The sequence below is a fragment of the Puma concolor genome, chromosome B2, assembly GCF_028749965.1.
Source record: "Puma concolor isolate L17-30 chromosome B2, mPumCon1.1.hap2, whole genome shotgun sequence".
NCBI lineage: Eukaryota > Metazoa > Chordata > Mammalia > Carnivora > Felidae > Puma > Puma concolor.
In genome coordinates this window covers 137991228-138004427 of record NC_141671.1, presented here as the reverse complement: position 1 = coordinate 138004427, position 13200 = coordinate 137991228, and the positions used below count along the sequence as shown (strand labels likewise).

Here is a 13200-nt window from a genome sequence, read left to right as displayed (position 1 = left end):
CTGTAAATATTTACTAATTTATCTGTTCACCACATCATTCTCCTCCTATCCCTAATGTCTAGGAGAGTGGCTTGCACGCAGTAGGGATTCCACAAACACCTGCTGAATAAATAAATAAATAGCCACCGAGGGCGAGTACTTTCAAGATGTCACGGTATACAGAGAACTTTGGGGAACCTCCTGAATAAAGCGCGTCTGGTGGGGTGGGGACAATGACACAACGCACAAATATGACACACTAGTGCCCTGGAGGACAAAATTCTTAATTGTGGTTAATTTAAATTTAAATAGCCACCTGTCATCGGTCACTATGGGCCTGGGCAGCACAGCTCTGGAGCACAACTCTGACCAATTGTTGTATCCTTGTACAGACTTGCGCCCACAGTAGGTGCACCATAAAAGGAGCTGAGGAACAGCACAAAGGTAAGTTGGAGGATGTGGTGACTTCTTCCTGCGTTATATTCATTTTGTATATATGGTGACCCAGACTCAAAGAAGCTGAGTTAGTCAAAGTCAGATAGCACATCTTTTTTGCTAAGGTCTGGGAAACCTGCTAGAATTATTGTATTATTTATTTATTTATTTATTAAAAATGTGTATTTATTTATTTTTGAGAGAGAGAGAGAGAGAGAGAGAGAGACAAAGAGCAAGTGGGGAAGGAGCAGAGAGAGACAGAGAGAGAGAATCCCAGGCAGGCTCCATACAGCCAGCACAGAGCCTGACGTGAGGCTTGATCTCACAAACCATGAGATCATGACCTGAGCCCACGTCAAGAGTAGGCCTTAACCAACTGAGCCACCCAGGCACCCCAAGAATTATTATTTAAGACCTTTTGGTGGAATAAAACTGATCTACAAATTCCAGAAAAGCAGTTACACAAAGCTTTAAAATATTTTTTCGTGAGGAGGAAATGGACAACATGGACAAAGTGAAATAAAACAAAATTTAAAACAGAGGTTAAAAAAGAAGCTCCCTTGGGGCGCCTGGGTGGCGTAGTCGGTTAAGCGTCCGACTTCAGCCAGGTCACGATCTCGCGGTCCGGGAGTTCGAGCCCCGCGTCAGGCTCTGGGCTGATGGCTCAGAGCCTGGAGCCTGTTTCCGATTCTGTGTCTCCCTCTCTCTCTGCCCCTCCCCCGTTCATGCTCTGTCTCTCTCTGTCCCAAAAATAAAAATAAACGCTGAAAAAAAAAATTTTTTTTTAAAAAGAAGCTCCCAATATCAATGAAGTATATAGGTATTATAATATAGGGGCATCTCAATATACCTGGAGGTCAAGTTCTAAAGTCAGCAGCTCTGACAGTCTTAGGAGACCCATGAAAACACTAAGCCAATACTCTACTATCAATACGATAGAATTCCTTTTTTTTTTTTTTTTTTTAACTTTTTAAATGTTTTTATTTATTTTGGAGAGACAGAGAGAGACAGGACATGAGTCGGGGAGGGGCAGAGAGAGAGAGGGAGACACAGAATCCAAAGCAGGCTCCAGGCTCCGAGCTGTCAGCACAGAGTCCGATGTGGGGCTCGAAGTCATGAACTGTGAGATCCTGACCTGAGCTGAAGTCGGATGCTTAACCAACTAGGCTACCCAGGCGCCCCGATACTTTCTTACGCCAACAACCGTTGAAGTACTGGAAAGCATTCCTATTTCTTCTGTAGCCACACTAATGTTCTTTTGTTTTACCAAGGCCACAGACCGAAATTCATGTAAGTTAAGCGATCCTGGGGATTAAGGAGGGTGCTTGCCGTGATGAGCACTGGGTATTGGATGGAAGTGTTGAATCGCTAAATGGCACAACTGAAACGAATACTACACTGTATGTTAACTAACTGGAATTTAAATAAAAACTTAAATGGCCTTTCTAGTACTTAAAAATAATTTTTTTTTAACATTTATTTATTTTTGAGAGACAGAGACACAGCGTGAGGAGGGGAGGGCAGAGAGAGATAGAGAGAGAGAGAGAGAGAGCAGGAGGGAGACACAGATCCTGAAGCAGGCTCCAGGCTCTGAGCTGTCAGCACAGAGCCCGACGTGGGGCTCGAACTCACGGACTTCAAGATCGTGACCTGAGCCGAAGTCGGACACTTAACCGACTGAGCCACCCAGGCGCCCCTACCTTTCTAGTACTTCAAATAAAAGTATATGAAACCATGGACGTTAATTTATCCTGGGCACACACAAGGTATAAGGGGTTCATTGCAATATACTTTTAGTGTCATGGGAGCAGTGCTCTTACTGAGAAAAACAGACACTTGTATCTTTGACACAAAGCTTGTCCCTGGCTGTTAACCAGCACATCTGAGCTCCTAAACGTGTACGTGCTGACTAACAGGAGCCAGCTCACTGAGCAGGTGTCCCTGCTGGCTCGCTGGCCCTGAGCGACAGGTTAACCCCGAAGACTCCAGAGGAATCTCACTGTCCTAAGGCAAACGAGATGTGCGGTGGATAGAGCTGGGATCTGGGAATGGAAAAAAAGCTCATCGCCGAAAGATCTCTATTTGCCTACGTCAAATGATGACAATAAAAAATTCACAGGGGTGAGCTTGTGTACGCTCAAGCAGAACACAAGAGCAACGTCAAGGAAAGGAACGTATAGGAAGGGGTGATTCTAATGATCTCCTCCCACCCGCATGAAGAAGCGCTAACGTGGCCTGAGCACGTGGCTTTGCCTACCAACATGTATTTTTATGTCACATGTGTTGATCACCTTTCCACAAACTTGGCTTGTAAACCTCAATGTATTATAAGAGTAATACGAATGGTTGCAAGGTGTGGTTTAAGTTCCATTTTCACACTCAAGGAGCCCTTGTTTTTGTGTATTTTTTTTTTTTTACAAGAGTCTCTTTTTCTTGATTGTTCAGCAGCGTTCATAATTTCCCTCACGGAGATCTATCGGATCCTTTGGAAATGTGCTTCCGGAGAAAAAGCTCTGGGTGTAAGAGTCTCACTGAAGAGCATAATAAACTACAGCTGACCCTTGAACAATGGGAGACGTGGGGCACCAACCACCCCCACATAGTCAAAAATCCAAGAATACTTGACTCTACCCCCCAAATGTAACTAATAGGTTACTGTTGACCAGAAGCCTTGCTCGTAAGGTAAATAGTTGATTAGCACATAGATTGTATGTTGTATGTACTATTCTTACAATAAAGGAAGCTGGAGAAAAGAATCGGTTATTAAGAAAACCAAAACAAAGAGAAAATACATTTACAGGACGGTAGCGTATTTACTGAAAACAATCCGCGTACGTGGGTCCGTGCAGTTCAATCTTGTGTTGGTTCAAAGGTCAACTGTACTTTTCCCAAAGGAAACAGAAATCATTTTTTCACAAAAAATCATCACTAAGACAAGTCTCCAAACTCTCAGATACTGGAGTGACTGAAAGCCTGTGCTGTTTTAAGTGTTTCTTTCCTAAAACGCTGAAGTTGTAGGTTTCTCTTTTATTTATTTAAAAAAGTTTTTTTTAATGTTTATTTTTGAGAGAGAGAGAGAGCGCACAAATGAGGGATGAGTAGAGAGAGAGAGAGAGAGAGAGAGGGAGACACAGATCTGAAGCAGGCTCTAGGCTCCGAGCTGTCAGCACAGGGCCCGACACGGGGCTCGAACCCACGAACCATGAGATCATGACCTGAGCTGAAGTCAGACGCTCAACCGACTGAGCCACACAGGCGTCCTGGTAGGCTTCTTTTTTAAAGTGGTATGTTGTATTTGGTCCCTTTAATGATAAGATCTGTGATAATATTAAAGAATATTCCTTAAGTGCTTGCGTTTTAGGCTGAGAAACGGGTACTGTCCCTACACAATGGTTGCCCGTCATCTACATGACAGTTGGAATGTCCAGGCAGTGGATGAAGAAGTGGTAAAGGTGGCTGGCTAACAGGGTGGGACACTGACGGTTCATTTTACAACCCTCAGTCTTTCTTGATGGGGTCGCAATTTTAGATCAAATAATGCATTTCTGGAAACTTCTATCATAGTGACATTCCACTTTTCACATTAGAAGAAAGCACTTAAATGAAATTACAGGAATCCTTGCGACATGCACACGAGAAACAGTTATAGACCACTCTTTCTTTCTCATCAGATGCTATTTCTGGTGCCAAGGAAACAGAGCTGGGACATGCTTTGCCAGAACCACACAGGACTCAGTCGGATGCGACGAGGAGGCTGGGCGGGTTCTAACAAGAGGCTCTGATCTGACGAGACCTGCCAAAGACAGCTGGGGGAGACGGCCGAGGAGGTGAGCGATATACTGCAGGCCAACGGACTTGACAGAAAACACAAAAGCCAGCGCTGAAACAGAATCTAAGTTTGACAGAGATTTGAGATGTGCCCGCAGAAGGGTGTGGTTCGGTCAAGGGGGGGGTGGGGAAAGAGGCTGATGATGGGCTTGAAGAAGTCTGGTTGAAAGACCCAGCTCGGTCATAACAGAAAGCAGAACATGAGAGCATAGGATTTCTGAATGAGATACTGTGCTGCGTGGAAAATGTAAGGGGCTGCTTTCTACAGAACACTCCAAACGTTCCATTGCTCAGCAGCGGGGAGAGAGCTGAAAGGGCCGGTGGGAGCAGGAAGGGACCAAGGGCGAGTCTGTAAAAGGGAAGAAGGAGCCAGGGCACGTCACAGGGGGAGACGATGCTACAAGGACAAGGGCAGTAACAACAAACCACATCCCTTCTCCTCGCCGTGTGTGTGTGTGTGTGTGTGTGTGTGTGTGTGTTTGTAATTGCTATGAAATATAAAAGATACACAGAGATGTGCATAAAGGTAATTTTACGTTTTAAAATTCTAGGGGCGCCTGGGTGGCGCAGTCGGTTAAGCGTCCGACTTCAGCCAGGTCACGATCTCGCGCTCCGTGAGTTCGAGCCCCGCGTCAGGCTCTGGGCTGATGGCTCAGAGCCTGGAGCCTGTTTCCGATTCTGTGTCTCCCTCTCTCTCTGCCCCTCCCCCGTTCATGCTCTGTCTCTCTCTGTCCCAAAAATAAATAAAACGTTGAAAAAAAAAAAAAAAAAATTCTATTAATTAATTATAACTACACATAGAATGTGACATGCACTTAAGGCCCCAGAACTGTACATTTAAAAATGGTGAAAAGGGGAAATTTCATATGACGTATATTTTTTTCTACCAATTTGAAAACCCCTATATACACATGTACGTGTGTTTACGCTTATCTTTATGTATTTCAAACTTGAGGCTCACAAACCACCCTAACAACTGACACATGCTCAAATTTGAATCATTAAGGAATAGAAAACGATTCCTCAATAACCAAATTAACCCCACCCCCCTTCCCCAACCCGGCCGCCCCGCCTTAAACGGACCAGCAGGAGAGCAAACCCTCCTGGACAAACAAAAAGTGCAGTAGTTCAGAAATCGGGGATGCTGGCTGCTTGGGCTGAGTCTTCCCGGTCTGTTTTGATCTCCCTCCATCCAGCCCCCGCTGCGATCAAGAGACTGGCTTCGCACAAAGCACAGGAAAGACCCTTTAATAAAAACAAACACTATCCTCTCTTGCCGTCAAGGCCGCACCTCGAAATGTTTGCAAGGTCAGAGGAAGGATACGAAGAGGGTTTTCAACCTTAACTCCTGAGTTAACACACAACACTGAGAGTCTGATTTGCAAGCTGAGTTTTGGTGCCTCACAGCATTTGCAAAAGCGTCTGCCTTTTTTTTTTTTTTTTTTTCCTATCACTAAAGGCTCCCAGTTCTAATGCACAAAGAATGCTAAACATCTTCCTTTAATTTGGTGATGCCTTTCATGCCGGGTGCAACTGGACACTTGGCCTCTAATTCTTGGTTTCAACCCACTTGAACAGGAAAACCAATCCTGGAGCCTGACAACGTTACCTGAGTTACAAGACAGTTCTTGAAGGTCAACTCAGGAAGCCCTCCCCACCCCCTGAAGTGAACACGAGAGAGAGAGAGAGAGAGAGAGAGAGAGAGAGAGAGAGAGAGAGAGAGAGGACCGCTAACATTGATTGCCAGCCTCCTACCTTCCCACACACATTTTACTCTGAGACGTTTCATTTTGTCCTCACAGCAAAGTGGTGAAGTTGGTGTCAATATCAGACGCTATTTTATAGATAAAGAAGCTGAGGCTCGGAGAGAGGAGTTAACTTGCTCAAATGTTATCGATCGTAGGAGGCCCAGGCAAGATTTAAACTCAATTCTGCATGACCCCAAAGCTTTCTCCTTTGGACTATAATGCTTCTCCTTCTGTCAAGTGTCCATCCGTTATGGCACAAGTCCGTCACCTTCTCTGAGCTTCTGCTTCTGCATGTAAAATGCAGAGTTGGGGGACGCCTGGGTGGCTCATTTGGCTAAGCTTCCGACTCCTGATTTTGGCTCAGGTCATGAACTCATGGTTCATGAGGTCAAGCCCCGCATTGGGCTCTGTGCTGACAGCCCTCTGTCAGCTTGCTGTCTCTCCCCCACTTGCTCTCTTTCTCAAAAACAAAACAAAACAAAAAAACCCCAAACATTTAAAATGCAGAGTTGGTCCCACACACCCCCCGGCACTGGCTGAGATGTGCTCGAATGATGTATGGAATAGGGATCTGATAGCTAACAAAGTGTAAATACAGACTCATTTTTCTTTCTGCTATACTATTTTCCTGTGTGCTTGCAGGTATGGAGATATCGTATCGGTCAACTGTAAAGACAGAACTGTCAAAAGTCATAATACAAGAGGGAAAGTTACAGAAAGATGACTTCTGTGGGACATAACGTGGACCGTGATTATCCCAAAGGGTTGTGAGATGTGATTACCCCAAGGGGTTTTGAGATGATTCCTACTCCCCACACAAAAGCGATCATGTCCTGTGCTCCTACTCTATGTCAAATGCCTCCGAACGATCTCAGGTGACTTTGTTTTTTAACGCTAGACTGGGGCGGAGGTGGAGCAGGAAACAAGACGCCATCGACCCCATGGCGATGCATTCTTGGTGGACGGCAAAAGGCACACAGAAGCCTGGTCTGCGCTGAGAAGCAAAGGCAGTAGGAGGGTGATTTATCCAAAAGGATTTCATCACTTCTGTTTTCCTGTAGGGCAATCCCACACCTATTAAGCTGCCAAGCACTAACGGGTTAGTCGTTGGGGGGTGGAAAAGAAAGGGAATGAAGAGTTTCTTTTTTTTTTTTTTTTAATTTTTTTTTCTTTTTTATTTTTTTTTAAATTTTTTTTTTTCAACGTTTATTTATTTTTGGGACAGAGAGAGACAGAGCATGAACGGGGGAGGGGCAGAGAGAGAGGGAGACACAGAATAGGAAACAGGCTCCAGGCTCTGAGCCATCAGCCCAGAGCCCGACGCGGGGCTCGAACTCACGGACCGTGAGATCTTGACCTAGCTGAAGTCGGACGCCCAACCGACTGCGCCACCCAGGCGTCCCGAGAATGAAGAGTTTTTTTTTTTTTTTTTTTTTTTTTTTTTTTCAACGTTTTTTATTTTATTTTTGGGACAGAGAGAAACAGAGCATAAACGGGGGAGGGGCAGAGAGAGAGGGAGATACAGCATCGGAAACAGGCTCCAAGCTCCGAGCCATCAGCCCAGAGCCTGACGCGGGGCTTGAACTCACGGACCGCGAGATCGTGACCTGGCTGAAGTCGGACGCTTAACCGACTGCGCCACCCAGGCGCCCCACCGAGAATGAAGAGTTTTAAGAGAACCATTACTTAGTCTGTGTAGGTTCACCAGCATGATATATGAGAACTGAGGACGAGGTGAGAAAAGTTTGAGCTGTGTTAACGACTGAACCACGGAATTCCGATTTCTAGACAAGACTGTAAATGGTCTTCGATTATCTAGAATCATCTTGCCAGTGAGGGGAACGCAGCTAGCTATTAGGGAGGCAGGAGTGAGCCAGAAGCAGCAATCACTCTTGACATTATACAGCAATCCGCAGAGATGCTGGCTATCTAATAAATCATTATGCAATCCAAATCTAATTTCTGGGTTCTAAGAAAAGGGAGAAGAGTATGTTGGCAAAGGAGGCAAGAATCCTATCAAACGCAGGACTTTAGTCCATGTTATTATAAATTTTCCCCCTATTTACAGGGAGGCAGACATTTTAACAGCATTATCTCCTTGAAGAATGGGATTCAGGAAAAAAAAGAAAAAGAAAATATCGGAAAGGAAAGGGGTTCGTCTTTGGGTTAGTGCGTGAATGCGAGACTGGAACGCAGAAACATTTCTTCTCTTTGCCCACCTTCTTTTCACTTGGGATGGTTTCCTTGAACACAGTCCTACTTGGTGAAATCGTTCTTTCAAAAACTGCCTTTGGCGCTCAGAGCGGGGACGTTCCAGATCAGATGGCAACGGTCTGAGGCTCCTAGAGCAGGCCAAGGAGAGCGGGGACCCTGACAGTGGTTTGCGTAAGAGGGCCCAGGGCCGTGCAACGTGTGACAGACAACCCGGCGGGCTCACCCGGGCAGCGGGGCACAGGAAGGAGCACAGGGCACATGGGCCGGCCCCCACTGAGTTGGCTTGAACTCCCTCAGCGGGCCCACGGCACGGCCGCGTCTAGCTTCGCTTCGCATCTCCAGGGGGAGAGAACTCACGTCTTGCAGTTCCACCCGTTTTCTTCATGGGGAACGGGGGTGTCCTCCCTCTACTGATCCCCGCCACCTCTGTAACCCAGAACAGGCTTGCCTCTCACTCACAGCATGGCCTTCGAACTGACAAACCTTCCGTGGGCTAACCTTCCCAATTCATTCCTGAAATCCTTCTGTTCGGGTACACTTACGGAGTGGCCACAACGTCCACGGATCCTGTGTCTGTCACTGTCATTCTTCTTCTGCAGGCGGGCCACTCCTTTAAGGAGTAGTTCCCCACCCTCACCTCTACTTTTTATTTTTTACATTTATTTATTTTTGGTAGAGAGGGACAGAGCACAAGCTGGGGAGGGGAAGAGAGAGAAGGAGACACAGAATCCGAAGCAGGCTCCAGGCTCCGAGCTGTCAGCACAGAGCCCGATGCGGGGCTCGAACCCACAAACTGTGAGATCATGACCTGAGCCGAAGTCGGATGCCTAACCGACTGAGCCACCCAGGTGCCCCTCACCCCTACTTTTGAACACAGTACTGCGTTCTGAAGGACAGAGCAGGATGGTTACCTCCATCATTCTTTTTTTTTTTTTTTAATTTTTTTTCAACGTTTTTATTTATTTATGGGACAGACAGAGACAGAGCATGAACGGGGGAGGGGCAGAGAGAGAGGGAGACACAGAATCGGAAACAGGCTCCAGGCTCCGAGCCATCAGCCCAGAGCCTGACGCGGGGCTCGAACTCACGGACCGTGAGATCGTGACCTGGCTGAAGTCGGACGCTTAACCAACTGCGCCACCCAGGCGCCCCCTCCATCATTCTTGATACTCTCCCAGCTCTGCCTCTTTCGGGACAGGGGACACTGGGTACTTATTTAATTTCCTTGTACTTTAGATTCCGTATGTATAAAATGGGGGGCTATCACCAATTCCTATCCAACAGGGATGTCGAGACTAAAGCAGTTACATGCACAAGGGGCCCAGATGCCTGGCACAGAAAAAGCCTTCCTTCTTACTAGCAGGAGACTTGGCAGGAAGGTGAACGTCGTGCCCTTGTAGGACATAACTCTGGCCATGGAGACAGTGCTGCTATGCCCTCTCTTCACTTATGTTGTGAGTTTGCGCATCTGAACTGGACAGAGATGTTACTGCTTGTGATGCCTGAGGGATCGACAGAGGGAGCGAGGGACTGAAGGAATGGGAGAAGCATCCAGCATAAAGGCTGAGCACTCTGACAACCCTGGGCTACCAACCAGGACAGATCAATAGCCGGAGCCGAAGCCACAGCGTCCAGGATAGGGATGTGCAGGTGGGTGCTGAGATGAACTGAGAAGAGTGAGATCCCAGGAAGTTCAGATTTTCTGGCTGAAGGCTAATTATCCAGCTGCTTAAAAATATATGAGACAGGGACGCCTGGGTGGCTCAGTCGGTTAAGCGTCCGACTTCAGCTCAGGTCACGATCTCGCGGTCCGCGAGTTCGAGCCCCGCGTCGGGCTCTGGGCTGACGGCTCAGAGCCTGGAGCCTGCTTCCGATTCTGTGTCTCCCTCTCTCTCTGCCCCTCCCCCGTTCATGCTGTGTCTCTCTCTGTCTCAAAAATAAATAAATGTTAAAAAAAAAAAATTAAAAAAAAAAATATATGAGACAATCCGGCAACTCCACCGCTGGGTGTATACCCCAAAGCATTGAAAGGAGAGTCTTAAAGAGATTATTTTTATACACATATTCATAGCAGCATGGTTTATAAGAGCTAAGAAGTGCAACTGGAGAAAATGGCCACTGACAGACGAATGAATGGACTAAATGCGACATGTACAACACGCGATGGAAGGAAGGAAATCCTGACATGTGACGGGTGTGGGAACATGGATGAATCCTGATGTTATTCTGAGCAAACGATACCAACCAAATGTCTGCATCCTCCCCACCCCCCACCATTCATATGAAGTCTAATCCCCAAAGTGATAAGTGTTAGGACACGGGGACACCAGGGTTGACTATGTTGATGGAATTAGGAAGTGGGGTTTTGGGGGCAATGAGGTCACGAGACTGGAGCCCTCATAAAACAGACTCCAGAGAGATCCCACTTCTCTTCCACTACGTGAGGATACGGGGAGAAGACGGCCGTGTATGACACAGGAAGCTGGCCCTCACCGGACACCGGCCCGAGCCTTGATCTTGGACGTCCCAGCAATAAACTTGTGTTGTTCATCAGCCACCCAGTCTGTGGCAGTCCTTCCAGAAGCTTGAAAGGACGGAGACGGTGAATAAGCCCGTCACGAAAAAGACAAGACCTGGATGGTTTCATATGAAAGATATGCAGACCGGTCAGACCCAGAGATAGAAAGTAGGAGGGTGGTTAGCAGGGGTAGAGGGGGTGTGGCAATGGGGAGCTGGGGTTTAATGGGTGCAGAGTTTATGTGCTGCAAGATGAAAAGAGCCCTGGAGACGGATGGTGTTTGCACAGCAATGTGCGTGTACTCAACACCACTGAACGGTACACGCCAACAGGCTAAGAGATAGTAAATGTTATGTGCGTTATCCAACAACTAAAAATATTTTCATCTGCCAGCACACACGTGGCTCCAGGAAACCACAGTGAGGGACGAGAGCGATCACAGAAATGGATGAGGAAAATACACGATTTCACAAGCCTTCAGAAGTTGCTCAGGAGAGGGGCGCTCAGCCGGTTAAGCATCCGACTTCGGCTCAGGTCATGATCTCACGGTTCCTGAGTTCGAATTCTGCGGCGGGCTCTGTGCTGACAGCTCGGAGCCTGGAGCCTGCTTTGGATTCTGTGTCTCCCTCTCTCTCTGCCCCTCTTCCAGTCTCTCTCTCTCTCTCTCTCTCTCTCTCTCTCTCAAAAATAAAGATTAAAAAAAAAAAAAAGAAGTTGCTCAGGAGAGCCAGCCCTGAATGTGTTCGGTGTCGAACCCTGTTGCCCAAAGCACCAGCCTGACCCACAGTGGAGGTGCCAGAGGCGGCACCTTCGCCGAGCTTACCTGGAGGTCGTAGAGGAATCGGAAACGGCTTCCTTGACCTGCAGCTTCTCTCACAGCCCGAGCCAGGTCTACTGACCCTTTCCCACCGACCGACCAGTGATAGCAGGGGACCGCATCAAAGGCGCCGGCCCGCTTCGCCAGCTCACACACCAAGTCAATCTCCGCGCGGGTGTCGGTCCTGGTGATGAAAACGTTTGTGGTTTTGCATCTGTATTCATTTAGGGATGTTTTTAAAGAAAGACTAACCGTTTATACAGAACTTTGCTCTCTAACACTGAATATATTTTAAACATCAAAAGTGGTTACGTTGTGTTTAAATAAATCAGACTTAAAGCGCTGGGGGAAAAAAAAAGAAACCTCTCTAACAGGACTCAAATATTTCAAGTTGTTAAGGGTTTTATTGAGAAAATTCCATAACGTAACCCTTTGATCATCCACGGTCTTTCGGACAGAAACGCTGGGTGGAATTTAAAAAAAAAAAAAAGAAAGAAGAAGCCAAGGAAATGTTAACTCACTATATAGATTTCATTTCCTATAAACATTTGAGAAACTTCTGTTAAAATGAAACCAACCCAAACCAAGCCCACCAAACAGAAGGAGCAGAGTATTTCTAGATAGTTCTTGACAAAGCAGAGAAAGACCACAAACACCCCTCAAGACACAAACAGAGTTCACAGGGTGGCCCGCAAGACGAGCACGTTTAAAGCAGGGGGGACTTCACTTACTTGAAGACATTCAGAGCCACGACAACGGGGACCCCAAAGAGCTGAGCAATCTGAATCTGCTTCTGAAGGTTACAGCAGCCGTCTGCCACCAGCTGGATGTTCTGGAAGAAGACCAGACCCCCATGTACGCCTCCCACCAAAGCTGCCAAACCAAACTGGCGAGAGTCCACTCTGGCAGGTTTCGCTCCCAGCTTGCTCCCTTGACTGTCCTAGGAGCTATTAAATAAGACCATAAAACAGTTTCTCCCCCAAGGAAAGGTGGCTACAGAAAGAGGAGGCTCATTTCCACAATAATTTCTGAAATCATTCTGGGCCCAATGGCATATCTGGGTCTGGAGCCGGGCGGCTATTTCTTCCGCTGACCGGTGGCCAGGGCAAAAGCAATGCACTCATACTCTGCAGGTTGGTAGACAAGAGGGCACAAGGCCCCGGGAGGGTGAGGAGTGCTGTCTGGCCGTTGCCGGCTCGAATCCCTGGTGCCACCTGTAGGAGCTAAGAGGTACTGTTGCCAGTGAATCAAAGTCTAATTGACCCAAGAGTCAAGTAACTCAAGCAAGTGATAAAACCAAATGCATACGCTCCACAGGTCAGTTTTTTCCGCACCGAAAGAATACATGGGTATAAGCTTCAGATCTGTTTCTGTGCTGGAGACTGAGCTCTGGCTATGATGGCTGCCCAGAGGGTAGGGAACAGTGCATATGTGAAGCCTGCATCCATCACATCTTAAGAATGAAGAGTTAACTCAACGGATTTTATCCCTTGCCCCCACCCATTTTCTCCCGGATTATTAGAAAAGCAGTTTTCCAAGAGGCCACTGGTGGAGGAGGGCTCATTCACTGATTGAGATTCAGCTGCTGGCCCATGGGTTTGAATGGTTCTTCACATAAGCCTTCAAAACACCTGCTCTTACCTCCTCTGTATATTCTTTCT

At 47.1% G+C, this 13200-nt stretch overlaps 1 protein-coding gene across 3 annotated transcripts in view; it reads right to left on the bottom strand.

Moving 5' to 3' along the window:
- The window catches only part of MTHFD1L (methylenetetrahydrofolate dehydrogenase (NADP+ dependent) 1 like), a 195528-nt gene that overhangs the window by 64329 nt on the left and 117999 nt on the right, over window positions 1-13200 (bottom strand). Inside the window, exons 22-24 of one of the 3 annotated variants that reach the window (XM_086708120.1) lie at window positions 13181-13200; window positions 12271-12371; window positions 11546-11723 (exon numbers count right to left, since the gene is read on the bottom strand). The exon at window positions 13181-13200 is cut by the window's right edge and continues 22 nt beyond it. The exons of 1 other annotated variant lie outside the window; for it this stretch is intronic. In XM_086708120.1, the coding sequence (XP_086564246.1) occupies window positions 11546-11723; window positions 12271-12371; window positions 13181-13200 (299 nt within the window). Of the gene's footprint in view, window positions 1-11545; window positions 11724-12270; window positions 12487-13180 lie in introns of those variants that run through there. One more of the 3 variants, XR_015251648.1, reaches the window with a different exon arrangement.